The sequence below is a fragment of the Camelus dromedarius genome, chromosome 23 (assembly GCF_036321535.1).
Source record: "Camelus dromedarius isolate mCamDro1 chromosome 23, mCamDro1.pat, whole genome shotgun sequence".
NCBI classification, from domain to species: domain Eukaryota; kingdom Metazoa; phylum Chordata; class Mammalia; order Artiodactyla; family Camelidae; genus Camelus; species Camelus dromedarius.
Genome location: NC_087458.1, coordinates 12321443 through 12344410, shown reverse-complemented (window position 1 = coordinate 12344410; position 22968 = coordinate 12321443). Strand labels below are relative to the sequence as shown.

Sequence of the window (22968 nt, the reverse complement as noted above, 5' to 3'; positions counted from 1 at the left end):
TATTTTTTTAAATTTGTGTTTACCTTAGTTTTCGAGTATGTTAACTTGAAAGTATGTTAACCATTACTGTACCTACTTGCATTAGACTGGTAGTCATATAGGCTCAAACACATTCTAAAAAAATTCTACATGTTTCTTACCCCCCCAAACACATTTTGATTTTGATGTCCTATTTCCACCTTCATGTTTATCCTTGTGCTGTTCATTGCAGTCATCATCACTCTCACAATTTCTTTTTTAATCTATGTGCTGGCTTGCTTAAGTGATTTAATTTTTCAAGTGTGATTTTCTCTTTCCTATAGATTCTTGCCTCTTTTCTATTTAAAGAAAACCTCTTAATATGTCTTTTAGGATAGGTTTAGTATTGCTGTAGTATTTTAGTTTTTGCTTGTCTCATCCTATTCTAAATGATAATCTTGCTAAGTACCCTAGATTGCAAGTTTTCCCCCTCTCAAGACTTTGAACATACCTTTCCACTCTCTTCTGGCCATGTTTCTGTGGAGAAAGAAGCTGATAGCCTTATGGGGGTTCCCTCGTAATTAACTTTTTTCCTCTTCCTGCCCTTAGAATTCTCTTTTAACTTTGGCCATTTTAATTATAATTATGTCTTGGCATAGGTCTGTTTGGGTTCATCTTGTTTGGGACCCTCTGTGCTTCCTGAATCTGGATATCTGTTTTCTTCTTAAGGTTTGGGAATGTTTCAACCATAATTTCTTCAAATACATTTTCGATCCTCTTTTCCCTTTCTTCTCTTTCTGAGATCCCTGTGCTGCACTGATTGGCTTGCTTTATATTGTCCGATAGATCTCATATATTGCTTCTATTTTTTTTCTGTCTGCTATCCTGATTGGATGATTCCATTATTCTATCCTCCAGATCACTTATTTGTTCTTCTGCTTTATTTATTTGCTGTGGATTGCCTTTAGCTCAGATTTCACCTCAACAAGTGAGTTTTCTAATTTTAATTGGCTCCTCTTTATATTTTCTACAGTGATCTGCATTTCTATCAATAGCCTTTCTAAATTCCTTCAGCATTTTTATTACTTCCTTTTTGAACTTGGGGATCCAGTAGACTGAAGACGTCTGTTTCGTTGTTTATTCTTTCAGGGGATTTCTCTTGTTCTTTTTAATTGGGAGTAGTTCCTCTGCTTCTTTTTACTTATATTCCTGAGTCTATGAATTTCGGGGAAATAGCTATCTACTGTGACCTTGAGGGACTGTTCTTATGTGGGAATGTAGCCTGTGTAAGCCCACTATTTTTGGTGTGAAGGCTATTTTTAGCTTGGATACCTGACAGATCTCTCCTCAGTGTTTGCTGACCCTTATCCCCTTGCTAGGGAAGATGATGGGTGCTGTGGTGATCAGAGCCTGCACTGGATGTTGCGTGGGGCCACCTCTTTGCTCTGTGGCTGTCATAGCCCTTTGGGGGCAGGGTCTGCTCCCCACTTGTTGGCATAGGAGTCTCTAGACCTGCCTCTGAGCTGTGGTGTGGGGTGAGCAGGACAGGATCAGTTCCACCAGGAGAGGAGTCAGTGAGTATTTCTCCACAGGAGCTGTCTGCTAGGATGTGTACTCTGTGGTGTTGCCTGTCACTCACTGTGCAAGCTCACAAAGGCCACAATTGCTGCCCTTGGCCCAGCCTCAGCCATGGGAGTGCAGGCAATGTCTTGATGTCCCTCAGTGCTGTGCTGACAAAGCCACCAGTGCAGATCCCCTGAAATGAGGCACCTGGACCCGCAGTCGTTGCTCATAGTTGAACACCTGGACTCACCCTGGGAGCTATGAAATGAGGGTAGACCTGGCCCTGCCTCCCTGTTCACAGGCCCACAGAGCTTGCAGCTGCTGACTCCAGACTGTCCTCGGCCTCATGGGCACCAGTAAATCCACTGGGATGTCCTGCATGTGCTGAGCTTACAAAGACACTGGCTGTATAAATCCTTTAAAGTCACAAAGCCACTGACAGGGCTCAGGTTTCAGCCCCACTTCCACACAGGGGCATCCGCCAGGGCTTGTGCACTCCCAGTGCTCCTAGAGGCAGAGCTGCACCCACCGTGAGCACGCGGAGAAGGACACTGCTATGGCGGGGACCCACCCCTCCCCTAGTGCAGATGTTAACAATGAGGCTTCTACAGCAGACCCAGGCTGTGTCCTGTGTACGCCCCCAGTTGTGGGCTGTTCCACACCCCAGTCCTCTCCCCAAGTCAGTCTCCTGAAGCCTGAGTTTCAGCACCCAGCCACTTCATGTACTTCAGTGTGCATCTCAGGTTGGGGAGTGTAGTGAGGTGACCAGGACCATGTGTACTGCTCTCTCTGTTTTGCTACTGCTGGACAGTTGCTCTGTCTCTGCTCCTCTGTGCCTCTGAAGCTCCTTTCTAATTTCCCAGGTGACAGAACCTTCCCTCTTTCACAGCTCCCTCTCATGGGCACATCCTCCCTTGGGGAGTGATGAAAATATTAGGCATCTTGATTGTGGTGGTGGTTTAATAGATGCATAGATCTTTCAAAGTTCATTCATCAAATTGTACACCTGAAATATGTATACTTTACTGTACAGAAGTTATACCACAATAAAGTTGTTAAAAAAAAAAAAAAAGAATGAGGAACAGTAAAAAGGAAAGAGGGGATTTGTTACCAAGGCTATTGTCCCAGGATCATACCCTGACCCTTCCTCAAATAGAAACCACTCTTATCTAAGTTTCAGGAGGAAACTGCAAAGAGGGGGAAAAAAAAGTATCATTTGGAACCAACTAGACCCAAGATGGCAGAAGATCTGATTTCCAGTGGACCTTGCACCTCATGGTACACTCACTGTACTCCATTCGCATGCTAAATGACACACCCACCAGCAGCATGACAGCTGGTGACTGCCATGACAAAAACCAGAAAAGCCTGCACAAGGACTGGAAAGGAGAGCTGTGTCAGTTCCAGGTCCAAACCAGACCCCTGTTCTGGGATAACTCATGACTATTCTTCCCACACTTTCCAGTTCCCTCCCTTTCACCTCAACCCTCCTATATACTTGGTGTCTCCTCCCAAGTTGGGTTGAGCAGTTGACTTGTGAACTAGGTTCCCCCGTCTCCATTCTCTGGCTGTTGAATAAAGCTTGTGCTCTTCCAGTCTCAGCGTGGGCTTCATTTTTGGCTGCATGATTCTGATGGGAAAAAGAACCTGCCTGGCTGACATAAGGAGTCTCGGCCTAGGCTAGGACCCCAGCGTGGGTTTGGTCGACCCATCTGGTAATAATCCCATGAAGTGTAGGGCTCCAGTTGTCAGAACAAATAAAAAGATACTCGGTTGAGTGACTCTATCACAATGCTGATGTGACACCATTCTTAAGAATATCCAATGAATATTTTATTGATCTTTTTCTCATGTGCACACACACATACAGTATTAGAGGTGATTCTGAAATGAAGGAAAAGGGAAAATTATAGTTCCATTTACCACAAATGCATGTCATCCAACCCAGTGGAAACCCATGTGCTCCAGAACCCACAGAAGGCATGAAACATTTCAGAGAGCGGCACTGTCAGCTCTGGTTATCAGTTTTTTGAATGGTGACCCTAATACGCTTTTCCAGTTCCAATAGGTTTTGGTAAAACTTTTCAGCAATGTCTTCATCTAGGTCCATCTGGAAAAGAAGCAAAGATAGGGATGAATTGAAAGGAAAAATGAAACAAACAGTATTTGAATGTAAGAAGCCATTTAACGTATGTAAGAGAACCAGGGAGGGGGAGAGTCAGGGGAGGGGCAGTTGGAAAGGGCTGTAGTGGCTGCACTGTGGGGAAGCCTGAGGACAGAATCCTGAGGACATGCTAACTCTCAGTCCAGACTCCAGCATTCAACGCGTCTACCTACTTTTCCCTTAAATAGCAAGACTGGAAGAGCTGAGTTTTGCTGTTTCCCCTAACTCCTATGTACCTAGTAACAGAAGACACCAACCATCCGTGATAAAAGAAAGGACAAAAGAGAAAAATCAACAGTTTTTAAAAATTCTAACTGCTATCTACCTCCTAATATTCATCTTCTTTAGTAAAAGAGCCCTGATCTTAGCTGAGCTCACCAGCCTCCAGATGAAAAGATGACATTTCCAGCCTTCACTGAAGCTTGTGGGTGACTACGTTCTGGCCAATGAGACATAATTGGAAGTGTCGTGTGGCACCACGCAGGAGTATCCTCAGAAGGAGTGGGGCACCCCTTCCCCCCTTCCATATTGCTTCCTTGAGCTGTGAGGATGAGGGCCATGCCTTACGGATGGTGGGTGGTAATAAAAGGAATCTGGGACCCTGACAATTTGCGAAGCTGCCAGACCTGCCCGAGGCTGCCTCTCTTCAACCTGCGTGTGAGAAATCTAAGCTTTTATCTTGTTTAATCCACTATTATCTTATTCTTCTGTTTTATGAAGAGAATCTCATTTTAACTGATACATTGAATGAAAATGAAAACTTCTCTCAGCCCCTATAAAGTGATACGTCTTTTCAAATCAACACAGAGCATAAACCCCCAAAACAAAAGCTTTTCCTTTACAGAGCTAAAAAGCTAAATGCTAAAGAAAACTTTACAATATTTTGGACATAACATTTATATTCATTCAATCATGTTAGAGGTTTTTTTCATATTTTAACTGGAAGAGGCATTAGAGATCTCTTTAGTCAACCCAACCTTTTAACAGAGCAGAAAACTGACTTCCCCAAGTTAATCAAAGGCTGAAACACTTTCTGCAATGTATTTCCATAGATGCTAATAAAATACTTCAGTTTATAAAATTAAACATTTTCTCGCCTTGTAAACAAATCATTCCCTTGAGACCAATAGATAGTAAGTTCAAACAAACTCTCAGGGCCTGAAAATAAGGTTATTAGTTTGTGAAAGAGTTCCCAAAGTGTGTTCTTTGGGATGTTGTTAAGTGTTATGTAAAACCCGAAGAGGAAAAAAAAGCCATACAATCAAGAACAACTTGGAAACACCGGGATGAAATACATCATGCATATTTCTTAACCGTGTCAACTTCTCAAAGCCTTTACTGGGCTAATGTGCACTGTGCACATCTCTGAAAAAGGGGAATACAATTTTCTCAAACTTAGATGCCTGACAAACTGCTTTTTGCAAATCTTCTCAAGGAACTAGCATCCCATGGAACATACTTTAGAAAACACCGGAGGGTCACAGTTTCATTTTTAGTAAGCACACACCACGCGAAGCAGAGAGCATGGTTCCCCTTAGACCTCAAGCTACTGACACAGACAGGATTACTGCCCATTACCTCGATGACTTTGCTGAGATAACATATTTGCTTCGATCTAAACCTTTCATGCCAATGCTTCCTCACAGTAAGCTAGGCAGTGAAAAATGACAGGCTGAAATAAACCTTCCTCATAACAAAAATGCAACAAAATTAATTCTTACAGGGTCAAAATAAACTTTCTCATTTTCTAATATGTGACTATGTTAAAGTTCTTTTTGGAGGATTACACAGAGTCTAAAAAACACAGCACTCATTTTGTTTTCCCCCAGATTCCATCCCCTGCCTCTTCAAAACACTAATCTATTAAAGCTTATCATCGTCACAAGCAGAACTGAACTCTCAAAGAGAAGCTAACTTCGCTCAGAAAGACATGTTTTATTTCATCCAACTTGCAACACATTCACTGAGCACCTGTCATGGGCAAGGCAACGTGATAGGAAAGGCGGTGCACTCCTCCTCCTCGCAGAGTTTAGACTCAGACAGGGGAGCCGATGGTGAATGAATTCTGTGCAGAACTGGCACAAGAGGTCAAAAAAGCCTAGCACAGAGGCATCTGATCTAATGCAAAAGGTCACAAGAGGCTGAGATCTTCAGGATAAAGAGGAGAAATCAATCAGTAGAAAGAAGAAGGGTGAGAGCAGTTTGGGTGGAGAGAAGGTATGGAGAGGCAGGAGAGGGCAGGCAGACGTGAAAACAGACCACTGCGATGCCAGCGAGCAGAGAGGGAAGACCCGGGGATGAGCAGCTGGGTGGCTGGTGGGGCTGGTCAGGAACCCAGGGACCTGTCCCTCAGCCTAGCTGCAAACCTCTTCAGCGAAACGGAGGAATCAGATTCACCTTTCTCGACGTCACATAATTGCTTCCAAAACCATTGGTGGCGCTCAGATATTTCACCAGAGGATTGAGAGACTCAGGCTTTTGGTGGAAAAGCCAGACCTGGAAAGGAAGAGGGTGTCAGTGATTCTTCTCTTCTGCCTGGGGTGAGTGAGGCTGGAAGGGATTCACCATCTGCATTTCACGGAGCCCCCAGTTCTAAAACTGAATAACATCAGCTAATTGTGATGTCTTTACCAACCACTGCTGTAATTTGAAGGAAGAAAGCAGGGCAGCCTGCTTAAAATTAACAGTAGCCAATGAAAAATTGTTTAAAGCACCCCCCCATATTTTAGCTGTCTCTTCCTTAATCCTCAAATTAAAATCCATGGCATGTGAACTTGAGCTTACTCAGCATGGATACTCACCTCATGCTACAGTAAAGTGCAGGTCGCTGATGTAATATTTCATTTCATTAACAGATAAGCATGCACATGTACAACATTTCAGAAGACGTACATGGTACAAAGTAAGTCTTCCTCCCTCCCCAGTTCCCCAGCCACCTAGCTGTTCTCTCTGGAAGCAAGCACTCTCGCTGGTATTTTGTGTATTCTTCCAAAGAAAATCTATTTGCTTAAAAATATATCCATTTGTTTCTTCTATGCAAATAGAAGCAAAATGTACACACTATTTCACACTTTGCATTTTTTCACTTGAGCAGCAGGCCCTGGAGATATTTTCAAATCAGTATATCAGGAGTTGTTTCCTGCTTTTTCAAAGTGGCACAGCATTCACTTTCATGGAGGTACCAACATTTATATAATCAGTTTCCAACTGATGGACATAGAGGCTGTTCCCAGTCTTTGCTATTACAAACCTCACTGTGATGAATGATAAATATATCATTCCATGTAACTCTTGGTACATCTATAAGATAAAATCCCAAAGATGCAATTACTGGATTAAGGGTATGTGTGTTTATTATTTTGAGCAATCTCGCCAGTCCTTGACAGAGGCTGTATCAACCTACTCCCCCCCAGCAAGGAGAAGACAGCTTATTTCCTTAGACCCCTGACAAAACAGTATATTGTCAAGCTTTCTAATCTTTGCTAATCAGAGTTGAAAAATAGTTTTTTATTATAATGTTAATTTGCATTTCTCTTAGTATGAGTAAGACTGGACATCTTTTCATACGATGAAAACAGTTTAAAAACTCTCTGTTCATGTCCTTTGCCCATTCTAACAAAGTAACAACCTGCTTCTCCCACAGTAACAGAGGAAAGAGAATCTTCACATAAGGAAATGGAGCTGGACTTGGTTGCCACTAATCTTGACTCGCCAAACACACCTTTTCCACGGGGAATCTCGCACTGACCGCCCAGCCACCCCCTTGCTTTGCCTGCCCCTGGCAGCCGTCCACTGCACTGCTCTCCTCTGGCTGCTGGTGTACCTTGCTCCTACAGAAGTGCTGTCCCCACAAGCATGGTGTCCGGCGCCATGAAAGATACTAACCCCTCAAAGTTCACTCCTAACACCTTAACCCTAGACAGGACTCTGATTATTCACAGCTTGTTCCTTTTTCTGCTGAGATTGTTTCTAAACCATTGAACTGACAATTTACGTCTGCAAAGTGAATGCAAGATTTTGAAACTCTAGTAACATACCAGTGCTTCTGTTCCATTGTCTGGTGTCAAAGTGAAGGCGTTTGCAAAAAAGCGAAGCTGAGAAAGAGAAAACAACAGTCATTTTGTGGCAGTTTAGAGCAGAGTCACCAGAGCATTACTCATTTACATATTAAGACAGACAACCTGCATTTCTTACCATACAGCAGTTTTTTCCAGTTTCAAAAATTAAAGAAATCTAAAAAAATAAATGTCACTTAATCTCCATCACTTCAAGTCAACCACTTTTAACATGAAGGTGTATTTCCTTCTCATCTTTCTTCTATGCCTGCCATAATGGACGGGTATTTTTTCCCCGAGCTCTGCAAGGGAGGGTCATTTCCTAAAAGCAGCATTTTCTTATGTGTGCTGGAGGGACACTGGTCCTACAAGATGCTCAGAATACCAAACAAAACGAACAAGCAAAAACACAATTCTGTGATCATATGATGCACCATCATACCCTTCTTGGAAACATTTAATGCACACGAGTTTCCCAAAATTATATAATCATAGAACTCTTGGGACCTATGGTGCATGATCAAAGAGACATTTCCTTAAAGAAATGTGGACACTCATATGGTGTTGCAGTGGGAATATCAGGTAGTATGAAGCAAAGGTCACTTATTAAGAAACTTCAAAACCTTTGAGCGAAATGGAACTCTGCCACCTTCAGGTTTCTTAAATTTTTTAAAATCATTTCCCAACCCTTAAACACGTCTTTTGGGTGCCAACTAGAACAACTGAAGTCAACCAAGAAAAGAAGTACTCATCACTTACCAGCCATATGATTGGCATGATCAGTGTCCATATTAAGGGAGGTAGAATCCCATACGTTATGTTGGTTAGCATCGTACCTGGGCACACCACACTGGAATACAGACCCTGGGAGCACAGAGAGGGGTAGCAATCGATTTTAATTCAACATACATTGACTGAGTCCAGCTATATGCTAGTTAATTAAAAAAGATACACGAATGAGCCAGGGAGCCAGGGTATCAAGGATTTGTGCTCTAGGCTGTCCTCGAAGCTGGGTGGTCCCTTTCCATTTAAGAATCACGTACTGAGAACTCACCATGAGAGGCACTCAGGCTGCAAAAAACAGCAAGATGAAGTCTCTAGTTTCAAGAAACTTACAGCACAGAGAATAACCAGGCTTGAAGCTGGATGAGAAAAGTAGAACCTGGCTACCTGAGTTTTCCATGTTACTGGCTTAAATGAAGAGCAGTTGGCCAATCGTAATAAGCAGTGGAGATTAAAAAAAAAAAAAAAAAAGACACACCCAGTACAGTCTTTGCCTTCACGAAATTTCTTATCTGGAAAATAACCTCAAGTGTGTCTCTGTTTCCCTGCAGGTACGTAAGACGCATCTCTCTAGCGTGAGGTGGGAGCTGCCAGATCAGAGAGGAGCGGAGGGCTGTGTGGTTCCACAAAGATCCCCTGCAACTGCTCTAAATCAGGTGCTTAGCCTAGGACTCTTCATTGTAGGAAGATCTGCTTGTAAAGAGAGCTCCAGTTAACACGGAGCACGTATGAATAACAGAAAGGGCCCTGGGCGGTCTCCAGTAATGCTCGGAGCACTGCGATTTATTTTACTAGCTTAACTGGTCTCATTTTTACTACATTTTACCTTATTTTGACATTGACTATTTTAACTCATATTTTTGTTGCTTTCAATCTTATTTTTTTTTTCTTTTAAACGAAAAATAGAAAGTGCCAGTGTAACACGGACAGTTCGGTGCACAGAGAGCACCCCGAGCATCCGACGCTGGAAGCTCTTCATCCTTCACTCAGTGTCTCCGGGGCCTGGCGGTACCTGACGCAGACAGTCCAGCCCCCAAGAGTCCCCCTGATTCACCGACAGTCCTCTGAAAAGAGTCAGGAGCCCCAGAGATAAAATAATTCTCCCCAAGAGAGTAACATATTTTGCCCCTAAGACAGACTAAGGAAAAGTTTTTTTCTGGGAACTAGCCCGGAACAGTTATAGCCTATTCAGCTCTAAATGATGGCGTCTGTGAACTAAAATCCAGGGTTTGCAACACATATGACTTTCTGACATTGAGCAACTAAAACAAGCAGGGAGGCTGTCTTATCCAGGATTACAGCCCTTCCACAGATGTAATCATATGCAATGAGTGTGAGCGCTGTAAGTATTTCCGTAAGATTTGTGCGAGGGGTCATTCATGGATGATGGTTAAACTCTATCAGGTAGCCGATGTGGACCAGACTACCTTTCTAGTAAACAAGGCTTCAAAGGGATGTAGTTCTTTCTTATCTACTTCTCTCTTCAAGGAGGAAAAATCATGGGCTCCAAAGCCAATCACACAGATTTTTGGAGGCAGCAGCATTCACTAAATCTCCCTTTTTTGTAAAAGGTAAAATCCCAAAACTTACTTGACAATTGAGACAAGTAAAATCCCAGAGCTTTATTTATATGAAAAAAGAAGCTCATGCACTCTGACCTTACCCCTAACAGGAAGTTTCCAGAGGACAAGCAGTTGTGTTAAGTTTTTAAACATCTCAAGAAACCTCAGACGGAAACTCACAATTGGACCAACACACTGAGCTCAAGTAATAATAATGACAACAACAAACAATGGCCAACACACAAACACACATAAGCACATGCACACACATGCACAGACCATATGCCCACAGACACCTACACCCATGCACACATACCACGTATTCAATCACATTCATGCACATGTACACACACCCACCAAACCCACACATGTGCATGTGGAAATGCACACCCACACATATGCACATACATAGCACACCCCCCACCCATCTGCACCCACAGGTGTGCACACACACGCACACACACACACTTGCACATTCTGAGCACGAAGCACTGCTGGGACCACCACATACCAGTCCCCTCAAGCATCCCTTCCAACAAATCTACGAGGCAGGCACGATCATCATCCCTGTTTTTCAGAGGAGGAAACTGAAGCACAGGGAAATTAAATAACTTGTCCAAGCTTACAAAGCTGGAGGCAGGGCTGGGATTCTAGAGAATATGCTCTCAGAGTCTACTTTTACCCCACCCTCTTCACTAAGAGGCATGATTCTAAGAGTCAGATCTCAGAACCAGAATTCCATCTGATAAAGGTCCCCATTCCAGAATAAACTAGGTCGAGACCATTACATAAGATTTAGATTGCTGTAGCTAATGCACGATCAAAGAAGGTCCCTTAAGGGCAGATAGCTTCTTCATGGTCTTTTTACTTTTCCTTCCTCCTCGATTCTACGCCTGGCCCAATTCCCTAAACATGGTAAGTCTTTCGTAAATATTAGCAGAATTAAATTTCCCCAAGGTTCTACCCTCAAACAACACAGGCAAAGCAAACAAAGGAAAATGCCCATGGGAAAGACTGGAGATTTCCAGTTAAGATTTTAGACCCAGGGCAAGAGAGACCTACAAAGAAGCAGTTAAGTTCCAGACCACAGAGGCCACAAGGAGCCAGCATGTCCGACAAGGGCTGCTTTCTCCGAAGGAACACCCTCTAAACCCGGGGTCCTCTCGGAGACAAAGCCCTGCAGTCTCACCAAAGACCACCACTGCCCAGAAGGCTTTCTAACTGCTGGTTGTGCTGTGACATCCAGTGTGACAGCATGGGGTAGTGGGACAAGTCCAAGCTATAAAATCAGACAGCCTTGGGCTCAACTCTCCGCGCTACTGTTTATGGGTGTTGTGTAACTTCTGGATAAATGACTTACTGGTCCCAGACTTTAGTGTCCTCATGTGAAAATGGGAATACTGAGACCAACTTCACGGTGATGGGAAAGGTGTCACATGACACACACAGATGAAAAGTACAGCACCTAAAACATAGCAAGTCACTATGTTTTAATTAACATAGTGGCTTAACAGTGGCTGTTGGGACTGTTGGTAGTGTTAACCTAAATTATAGCTCTTGGAGAGCTACAGAATAGGGAATGAACCCCCCATATACTTTTTTTTAATTGAAGTACAGTCAGTTACAATGTGTCCATTTCTGGTGTACAGCACAACATCCCAGTCATGCATATACATACATGTATTTGTTTTCATATTCTTTTTCATTAAAGGTTATTACAAGACATTGAATATAGTTCCTTGTGCTATACAGAAGAAAATTTTTTTAATCTATTTTTATTTATAGTGGCTAACATTTGCAAATCTCAAACTCCCAAATTTATCCCTTCCCCATCCCCTTTCTCATGGAAAAGAGGACATCAAAATCATTAAAGGTGGGAGAGGGGAGCAAGAAAATATAGTTTTTTTCCCTTTTTTCATTCTTTTTGGGATGTTTTTGAGCTTATATGACTATCAGTTTAAAGCAAACAGATGTAGTAATGGGTTAATATACTTGAAAAACAGGGTGACCACAAATCAAAACACAAAACAGAGCCACAAAAACAAAAAAGAAACCAAGATAATACAAAAGAAAATGATCAAACCACAAAAAGAAAAAGAAAGGAACAAAGAGGAAATACCAAATCAACTGGAAAACTAAGTTCAAAATAGCAATAAAACTACACATCTTTCAATAATTATTGTAAATGTCAAAGGACTAAATGCCATATACCTTTCAAATTTCAGGAGCGAATTATCTCTGCCCTAAAACTTTCATTTGCAACAACTATCAATCTTAGTCATGTCTTATCTTGTCCTCACAGCAATACTGCTCAAGACACAATATGCCACCTTCTAAATTGCAACAGCTATTAGAAAGCCGGCCATCTTACTAGGAAGTCAACTGTGGTAGTGAAACCCTTGCCCTGCCATCCCCACATCCCTGAGCCAGGCCTCACCTGCTGGTTGAATTTCCTGTTCAAAGCCACGCTCAGAAGGTCAATAGCATATTTGGAAGAGCTGTAGGGCTCCTGGCCCCTGCTGTGCTGGATGTCTTCAAGGCTGAAATTCGACTTCTTCGCATTGCGAGATGAGGTCCAGATGAGCCGAGATGGACGGTCACTGTGACACAGGAGAGATTCCAGCTCCTGAAGCTGAATGAGGGGAAAAAAGAAACAGAAATGTACCCAATTATACCGGGGGCATAAAGATAACCATTTTGAAACCACTATGAATGTACACTGGAGTGTGCCATTGTTAAGAGTGGGACATGACAGATACGCTAGAGAAGGAGGCTAGACTGACCCACACGGTGATGGGTTAGAGTTAGACACATTTACCTTAATAGAGACACAGGTGGTTACACATAAAATATTTATAGATATTTATGCATAAATAGGTCAGTGTGCCCATGTGAGTGTCCTTGCTCTGTTAGCTGAGAGGGCCTAGAAGCAAATGCTATCTCAACAGCACTGTGCACCCAGATCTCAGTTTCTAATACCCTTCTCCAATAAAAGGAAACAGAGAAATGGCTGCATCTGAGACTGGGGCAGGAAATACACAAATGAGCCTGAAACACCTTGGGCTGCCAGAAAGGACATGATCAAAACAAAACAGAAAGTCATACTGAGGAGGGTATGTCAGAAATATACAGGTGCCAACTGCAAGAGATCCCACTGGCCCAACCTAAAATAACTTGAGCAAGAAAATAAAGTAGTATTTATAGTTCAAAGTAGAAAAAACATATCCATGAGTCCATACAGATATAACAAACTATTTTTTTCAGCTATATTGAGGTATAATTGACCAATACATAAATGATTGAGCAATGAATTCAATGCAGAAGAGACAAATCTCCCTTGCAGAAGAATTCCAAATAATTTATGTAGCTACTCCACCCTTAAGGAGGTCAAGCACAACCCCTGAGATGTGGGCTACACATAGTAACTGTCTTCCAAAGAGTACAGAATGTAAAGGAGGAATGAAAACCTTAACAATGGAAAAGACCTGACAAATGCTACCTCGAGTCAGGGGAGCAAAGATAGCACCAACACTGGTAAGTCCTACTGATGGTGTACACTCTTGACACGATGTGTTGAGAATGGAACTTGACCTCTGTGGTCTTCCTCCCCAAAACACAGCTCTAACTCAACTCTAACCATGAGAAAAACAGACCAAGCCCAATCAAGGGGCCGTCTACAAAATACCTGAGCAGTCATCCCAAAACTGTCAAGGTCACCAAAAACAAGGCAAGTGTGAGAAACTATCACAACCGAGAAGAGCCTGAAGAAATCTGACTGCTGACTGTAAAGTGGTTCCCTAGATGGGTTGCTGGAACTGAAAAAGGACGTTAGAAAAACTGAAGAAATGTGAATAAAGTATGGGCTTTCGTCAATAGTAATGTCTCAGCTCTTTCATATCTGGAGATATAACCAAGAATTAAAACCTAAAGCAAACACACATGAGTTCCTGATCACCCTAACAATCTAGATGTGGACATAACCACTGTGACCTAGTTTGATTTATAGTCGGTTATTGGTAAGGTGATGCTGAGTGCGCTAATGTTTGGAAGGCATAAAACAAATCTAATTGTAATTGGGAGATAGTGCATGATCCAACAAAAAAATAGAGCAAATGTTTAATTTAAAAAAAGATAGTAATGTATCAATATGGTGGTGGGTCCATTTAGATAATGCATTTACACCTGGACCTAGAATCTAAGTCTGTTTTCCATAAAAAGTGGGTAAGATTCCGAAAACTTAATTTGAAGACAGTGGAAGGCATCATAAGGCTTCCTATTACTTTATGTGATAAATCAGTCCCCAAATCCCTGCTGACATGCCTCCCTACAGAAGGATACACAAGGGCCAGTCACGTCACCAGGAGACCTGTGATAGCCGTGCCTACAGCCTCAGCTCCCCTCTGCCATTCCCCCAACCCAGTTTACCCAACTATATTTTCTTAACAACTACAATCTGTCAGTAGTAACAATTAACTTCTCCTTGATCATTGCTAATTAATTTAATAATTCAAAAAGAGGGCAAAGAAAGAGGAGAGTATTATAAAAAGATAAAGGAAATATTAGATAATGGATCTCTGCAGAGTTATAAAACATGACTAGGTAAGAATTCAATCCCATCCTGACTATATTTTAACTGACTTTTGTCAATGAAAAGGTAATACCACATTTTTTTTTAAGTGCTAAAGGATATAAAATAAAACACAAATCTCCCACTCGTCCTTGACATCCTAGCACCCCAGTTCATCAAAGGCAACCACTGTTCCCAATTTCATTTGTATCATTCTAGAAATAGTATATACATGTATGTGCAAAATGTAAAGATATGTATTTTTCTGTTTGTTTATACAAATGAGATCACACTATACATATTACAACCTGCTATTTCTTCAACAATAAATAGTGGAGGCTGTCCCATGTAGATGCAAAATATTTACCTCATTTATTTTAATGGTTTCACAATATTTCAGTGTTTATGTATATCTTAAATTACTGTAAATATAGGCTAGTCCTCAAGGAGATCCAATTTTGAGGGAAAGTAGGCTTAAGGGGAGAAAAAGTGATTGTGAATATGAAAGTGTCAGAGATACAGGTTCTTTGCCCACAAACCCAGCATCAGAAGGAGTTCGTCCCACATCAAGGAATTATAAGCAACTGGCAGCAGAGTTGGGCATTACTTAATCTAGAAGTTAAAGCTGTGCTATGAGATTAAACCTGAGGCAAGAGCACAGAACCACCCAGACAATCTGCCCATCCCTGGCTCAGCTTTCTAGGTATGTCTGGAATTGCAACACCCAAGTCTGGATGCTTAAAAAAATCACAAATCAAGATAATAAAAGATTAACTATGAAGTATTGTTTATTCATGGCTTGCCTATGACCCCATCCTATCTGACGCCAAGCCCAGTTTCAGAGACTACTGAGAACAGGACTGGGGCACTTTTGCAATTCTGGACCTTGTTTCTGAAGCTGCTTGTGTGTCTATTTCTTAATTTCTCTCCATTCTCTAAAGTTGATGTCAAAAGAAAAAAGTGTATTCATAGGCTGCTTTAGGGAAGCAATGTTTTCAAAGAGTACTGCGATCATTCTATTGAAACACTCAAAGATTTAATGCTAGCCATAAACTAATGAGCGTAACGAAATAGCACAGTGATGTATCTGTGCAAGGGTTTAGGATCATAGCTCTCAGTGTTGACTTATTAACCCCAAAGCCCTCTTACCAGGATAAAGTGGCCAAAGACATTGGTTTCAAACACCTCCTGGAGCCCATCGGCAGTGATCTTATCATTCTGGGTCAGCAGTCCTTCTGCTGTGGAGAACATATGAATCACCTTTCTGAAACAGAAGACAATTGCATGACTTTTTAAAGCTTCTTTAACTGAAGATACGAAAGAAACACCCCTTCCTGCTCTCCCCCACCCCCAAACTACATTTTTTCTTGACTCTGTAATAACAGGAATAAAAATACTTACTTCTCAGACTGGGCTATTGTGCGTATTGAGTCGAATTTTAAAATGCTGCCTTACCCCCAATTCACAGAAGGACTCACATACTTACAGCTCATACCACCAATAGGAACTTCAGCCTCTCCAAAACCTGCCAAAAACTCCCTTCACCTCTTTCCAAATCAGGTTACAAGTAAACTTCCCTGGGGGATTAATGGCTATGCCAAGAAGAAAAAGTCTTCCCTGGCACAAATGGATGTTTAACTGCTGAACAAAGTTAAACAGGGCTGTTTTATTATTGAGAATTCTTGAGGCATTGAACATACTAATATGGTGGTTTGTTGCAAGATCAATGTAGCAGGTCAAGAGTAGTGTGAGAGTTTGTGTGTGGAAGTGTGTGTGTTTAAGGGCAGAGAGGTAAAACAGAAGTAGCAGTCTAGGAAGAAGCAAGCAGTAAAAGAATATCTATTTACGAATATGTATACTGGGTCATAAAATAAGATGTTTCCTTACTGTAGGTTGCGGTTAAACATCTTTGGAAGCCACTATACCAATGCGTATGGAGAATGTCCCAGGAAGGTATTTAGTTCTGTGCGTTTTCCCAGCCCACTGGTGAAAACACCTGGCAAACAGCAGGGAATTGCTTCTAAAGTCACCTTCCTGGGTACGAGAGTCTCACTGATGACTCTGCCTAGTTCTGAAATGCTCTTGCTAATCGGCACATTCAGACAGCCCCTTGGCATGTGCTGGGGCCCAGGACACCATGAGACCCAGCGCATGCGGCACAAAAGATGAATGCTTTTGTTTCATCTCGTGGCTGCAACACTTCCTTCCTGTCTTCAGTTTTCTCAACACCTCTTCATCCCCTCTGCTTAACATACTGGGGGCAGAACAAGGCAGAAAAATAAACACCTTTCTTCCAATCAGTCCATCTTCAAGATGGAAATTACCTTGAAAAGAGGCCACGGAAAAGTGCTTTGATGTTTAGGCGTGGGTTGGGCATGATCCCAGCATTTAGATATACATAGTCTAATCTCTGAAACCTGTAAGGAAAAACCAATAAAAGACTGTTAGTTATCTCTGAAGTGACTAGGATGAAGAAGGCCTATGCAGGACAGAAAGTACTTTCTGAACCAAAAAGCTGGCCACAGCACGTGAAAGCATCAGTGTTACCTTCTCAACAGTTCTTCTTTAGCCGTGGTAAACATTTGAATATTCTTTCTTGGATGGTGGCTTCAAACAGAATCTGGAGAGCTATAAAGGGCTTTGAAGTCAAATCCTCTCTGATCAACTCCTTCCAGCTTAGTCCTCCCAAGAAGGCACTGTGGTAACTTTCTGTCCACTGAACCCACTCTCCTGGTCTTAGAAAGTTTTGGGGTTTTTTTTGTTTTGTTTTTAGATTCCCACCTTCCCTCAGTGACAAGCAAAATTTATATAATATTGATATTCACCTTATCTAACCCATGAATGCTAGAATCTGAATGCCAAGATATCTTTTAAATTTTTTTCCATGTGCTTTTATTTATTTATTTATTTAGGGGGGTAAGCAAAGTTTATTCTAGGAAATGTAACTCACTGAGAGATAAAACTGTTTTAAAATTTACATATATGTACTGTTCATTCTTTCTATGAGCAGTTTAGAGCTATAGCTTTTTACACTTACATGGTTATCAAAGGAATAAAGCCAACCACAAAATAAGAATCAACAGATATCTGCTAAAGCATCTGATCCATGCGGAAACCTTTCCTTGTTCATGGCCACGCTCTGTGTCCTAAAATGATGAAAGCTCACAAGAATACAACAAGTTTTAGAAGCTGAATAGGGATAAAATACTCGTGACAGGCTTGCTCCAGGAGATTTGCCATGGAGAGAACTGTGAAAACGCTGACTTGAGAAAGCTTTTTCACCTGCATAAGCCTTATGTAAGTGTATCCCTTTTGAACTGGGTTCAAGACAAGTAGTGCCTGCCTGCTCTTATAATACAGACACCATGAATATTCAAAACGTCTCCTAGAATTCTATACACCACACATCCCCATGTTCTCTGTATAGCCCAGGACAATACAGGCCACAGATTCTAAAGCTGGCAGCTTAGAATCATAGTGGTTACCAATACAGATCACACAGACTTCTTGATCATCCTATAAGTAATCAACAACCACGTGACTAATTATAAACTGTCAGGTTATCCATGTAAGTGCCACAAAAACAGTGCAGGTCCATTGTTGTTAGTTGTTCCATTATCTAATCTGCAAACTTTTATCTAAGAATATTAACACCTTTGGCTGGGAATGGAGAGGAAATGTTTAGCAAACAGTGCAAATTGCAAATTGCAAATTTCCAAATTAAGGTCTGGTCGCAGTAAAATGGCATACTTACTGGTCTCAAAGCTTAAATGATTGACACAATTCCTCTATTCTGGATATAACAGAGCCACTATTTCTTATTCGTTTCCATCAGCACGTAGCTAATAGAAGGGAGGATCAAGGTGGAAAGACGAGTTGTCAGGAATGGTGCTGCTTTAGCCAATTGGAAAGGCTCCTTCTCAAGTTCTCTTCAGCTCTAACTTTAGGTCTATAATTGAAGGTATTTGGACCATTAAATGCAGAAGGTCTTTCATATAAGCAAGAGATCTATCTGGGCACTGACACATATTCCCAAATTTGTGAATATTACTACAACCACCATTTCCTAAATTTGAATAATACCACCATCTCAAAGAGAGCTGTTTTGAAGATTAAATAAATACATCAAAGCTGCACTTACATGCCGACAGGCAGCTGGAACAACTCATTATCTTAGTGCTCCCTTCTCCCCCACAGCCTCACTACCTTAAATTTTGGCTAAATTACTAAATATCTTGCTAAATACTAAATTACTAAAACTGTGATAACTAAGTATCTTGAAACTTTGAAGGCAATTGAGCATAGTCAATACTATGAATGATACCACTTTAAATCTCAAGAGGTAACTGCACTGAAATGGGCTATTATGAACTGAGGATAAAGGTTCTTTTATGGTAAATAAGGAAATATAATTAAATCTATACAAAACAGATGAGAGAGCCAACTGGCTGAGAAGGTTTGGGGAAAGCCTGCAAACATGACCTGAAACTCCTAACCTCTCTCCTGACTTGAAGGGTTTTAACCCAATAGGGACAATAACTACAGTTTCACAGATCTGGAGACAAGTTAGGGAAGAGTAAGAGATGTGGAACCTAGAAAAGCTGTTTTTAGGAAGATAACGTGGCAGAAAATTCTAGAAGCTCAGCAGTAGAGAGAGAAACCACATTTACAAAGGGCTAAGGGTGCAGGGAGACAAACGAATAAAGAAAACAAGTTTTGCTTTGTAACATGTGCATCTGGACCAGGATACTGCCAATGGCTATCAATAAATACAAAAAATCCGCCAACTATTATTCTTCAGCCAATGCTTTTTCCAAGAAGGCCTTTCCCGTTTGTATTGAACTTCATTTTGTTGTCCAAGGAAATAAAGCAGTTCTTGCCTCTTAAGGGCCTCAACTACAAAAATTTAATTAATAACTTATTAATTAAATTATCAGCTAAATTAATGATTCCAGATAGCGCTAGGGCTCAGCATGGACTAGTGCAGGGTTTCTGACTTTTTGATCATAAATTCCTCTTAGAATTAAAAAAAAAACACCCTCTCTCTCCAGAAAAATGTATTGTGCACCTATATGTAATTTATTGTACACTTTCTGAGCAGTTATACATCCAAGGACTCTATTCCTCCATATACTAAATATTTATCAAATGATTATTACATGCCAATCACTGTCCAGGGATAAATAAATGTTTAGTGGCCTGGGGAATTTTCTTGTTAGTACTTGCCCTACCTACTTAATGAAGTTCTTACGTGAAGGAAAGATGCAAACAATACATTCAAACATCAAAGGAGTTACACTAACGGAAGGCGTCACAACTGACCACGTGTCAAAGGGAACTCAAATTAATCTTCATGGAACAGCCATGACTATGGCTGAGAATGAAAACGTGGTATTGAGACATAATGAGTTATTGCATACAGACTTCCTCAGTGTATCTTCTTAACACTTCACCTACTCCTTTTTAGATTTTCCTATCCCTTCTTATTTTATTAGCTCTTGTGTTGCACAAACACATGAGAGAAAACTTGTCAACAGGAGGCATACCTTTGCTTGAGCTCCTTGGAGGCCCGGAACACCGACGGCAGGCTGCTGACATCCACCTGCACGATGCTGACCTCAGTGGCGGGGTGGGAGGCCAGCAGAGCATCACGGACGGCCTCCGCTTTGCTTAGGTTCCTGCACGCCAAGCACAGGTGAAGCTCATCGTCTTCCTTCAGCAACCGCCTGCAGAGGGCTAGGCCAACGCCACTGGGAGGGCAATTCAGAGACAGAATATGCATTAACTGAGGTGGTGCCAAAGAGAGGCATTTCTCTCTGGTTCAGAAGTCTGATTTTGTCCACTTGAGTGCTAATCAGGAGCCCAGGTGGACAGAAAGGACTCAAAAAATTATGTAGAGAAGGGGGGAACCCCCCTCAACTCTAATCACTTGCTCAGGATGCTGACCAGCTTGTGTTTCTCTCATTCTGCAATAGCTTGATGATGCAAATAACTGGACTGCAAATGAAAGTTGTCCTTTAGCATTTCTTTTAAGACAGAGCTTATCCTACCAGTGGTTTTCATTCTACACTGATTATGACACTCATGAAAATGATTCAATACATCACCAGCAAACGTTGAAAAGATCATCTTATTAGTGGTTTCATGTGTGCATATTTTACTTTATCGTCTAGATTTCTCAAGGGCAAGGGCTCTAACTGGTATCAGTGCCACTATCAGAAGCACCAGAAATTCCTGATAAGAAATGGATGAATCTTTCAGGAAGCGGTATAAGTAACTGGCAGGAGGTACGAGTCCCTCTTAACTACTATGACTGAATAGCCAACAGGAAGAGAAAGAACTCAACATGATTAAGCAGAAGATAGGAAGAGGAAATATAGGATGGGTACCAGGATAAGAGAAGAAGGATGAATACATGTGTCAAGGACAAATGACAAGAAAAAGCATTGTGATGGGGACAGCAGTCAGATCAGGTTGGGTAATAGCAATGAATCCCTGGGAAAATGGGTTTTCTCCCAAGACTTAAACTGATTCCAGGCAGAGTCAGAACCCCCAAAAGAGCCTAGCACCATCACTAACCTGTTGGCCCTGCTCACAGAACATCAAATATATTAGTTTCTTCATCCCCACTTGAGAATAGGCCTTTAATATAAATATACAATTGCACATATGACAATATATGTAAAAGAAACAAACACATAAAATCAATTCTGACTTGTTTAAGCAACTTCAACATAGATAGCACCATACCAGTTGTTAAAGTCACTCAGGAGAGGACACACTAAAATTCTGCCCATCACAGACACCTATCAGGTTTGGCTTAGTTAACATGGACAGGGCTAGATAACTGCAAAGTGAACTAATTTCAAATGCCGTTTAACATATCCTCAGTCTTAACCCACCCCCCACCCCCCATCTCCAAATGCAACAATTAGAAAAATGGTTTGGTTAAACCCTCCACACATTCTTCACGGAATTGCAAATGAGAAGTAAAACAGACAACAGAAGAGGCTGAATCCAAATGCGCAAGCCTGGAGTAATTAACCACTTGTAGTAATGGTTACTTGCACACCCTCCTTACAGTGCCTTAACAGGAAAAAGTCACTTTTCCCTGAGTTTCTGAAGAGTGTATACTAGGTGTCTAGCACTGTGTTACATGGAACGAGATTCTTCCCCCTCCCCGTTCTAATGCTCATGAAGGTTGAAATTTATCTGAGGGCGGAAGTCCCGCATAGATAAAATAGCTGGAGTAGAAGATATGGCCACGTGGTCACGACTAAACTGCCAGGCACTGACTGTGAAAAGTGACGAGACAGTCACGGAAGGGGCCGAGGTCTGCGTGGGAAGCGCCCTTTTCCTAGGTATGAGAGGTTCATCTGAGACCTCATCTCTTGGTGGCGCTCGAGTTTTTCTTTCCGTTGTCATGGTTAATTCAAAACACCAGTTACTGAGCACCTCAAGGGGCCGGCACGCCCCGTACCTCGCGCAGTGGGGAACCCAGGGAAGAGCGGAACGGGGTCTCGGCCCGAGTCCCCACGGAGGCAAGCTCAGGGACAGGTGGCGGGTCGTCCTGGCCCTTTACTTGCTGCTCCCTCGGATCCCCCGGCCCTGGGACGGCGAAGGAGGCCTCACCTGCTAGCCCCGGTGATCAAAACCACTTTCCGCATCGTCGTGCACTCAGAAGCCACGCACACGGGCACCTGGCACAGCGGCTCCGAAGGACTTTGACAGGTGACCTCGCCCCAGCCACGCCCACGCCCCTCAGCCCGTCAATCAGGGTCCGGCGAGGCCCCACCGCCCCTTGCGTCATCGATACCCCCTGGGCCCCTCCTCCAACGCAGCCAACGGTCCCAGGAGCAGGGGGCGGAGATGGAGTGAGATAGGCCGAGGGGCGGAGCCGCGTGTCGCACAAGGCCCGAGCCAATCCGGGCTCTCCCGGCCCCTGGGCGGTGCAGGTGTCCCGCCCACGCCCCGCCCCGCTCCGGGGACGCCGGGCGGCAGTGGTGGTGGGGGTGTCCTCCCAGCCGAGCGCTCGGCTGCGGGTTTCGTGACACCCTCGGGGTGGGTACCCAGGCGCCTCAGATGGACACTGCACCGCAGGAAGACCTCAGGATATTTGCAGCAGAACTCCTTATAGTAGGGAAAAGGGTTGGGTCTAGAAACTGAAGCTTGGGGATTATCATCTATTTACTTTTCTACTCTGTTTTGGATGTGTAGACCCGGGCACTGGGCCACCAGCTGAGCTTCTGGTCCCAGAACTCCTCCTCGTCTGAAAAAATCATCTTCGCGAAAATGAACATTGATTTTTATTAGGAT

General features: G+C 42.5%; 1 protein-coding gene across 1 annotated transcript; it reads right to left on the bottom strand.

Moving 5' to 3' along the window:
• Nucleotides 1-3329: 3329 nt before the first annotated feature.
• On the bottom strand, nt 3330-22481 carry HSD17B7 (hydroxysteroid 17-beta dehydrogenase 7). Its single transcript, XM_010984424.3, has 9 exons — nt 22285-22481; nt 20199-20402; nt 16977-17069; nt 15802-15916; nt 12523-12717; nt 8500-8604; nt 7723-7779; nt 6083-6181; nt 3330-3631 (listed from the first exon to the last, which is right to left on the bottom strand). Exons 1-9 carry the CDS (start codon nt 22317-22319, stop codon nt 3530-3532), a joined length of 1005 nt encoding a protein of 334 aa, XP_010982726.2. The 5' UTR covers nt 22320-22481; the 3' UTR covers nt 3330-3529.
• Nucleotides 22482-22968: the final 487 nt, after the last annotated feature.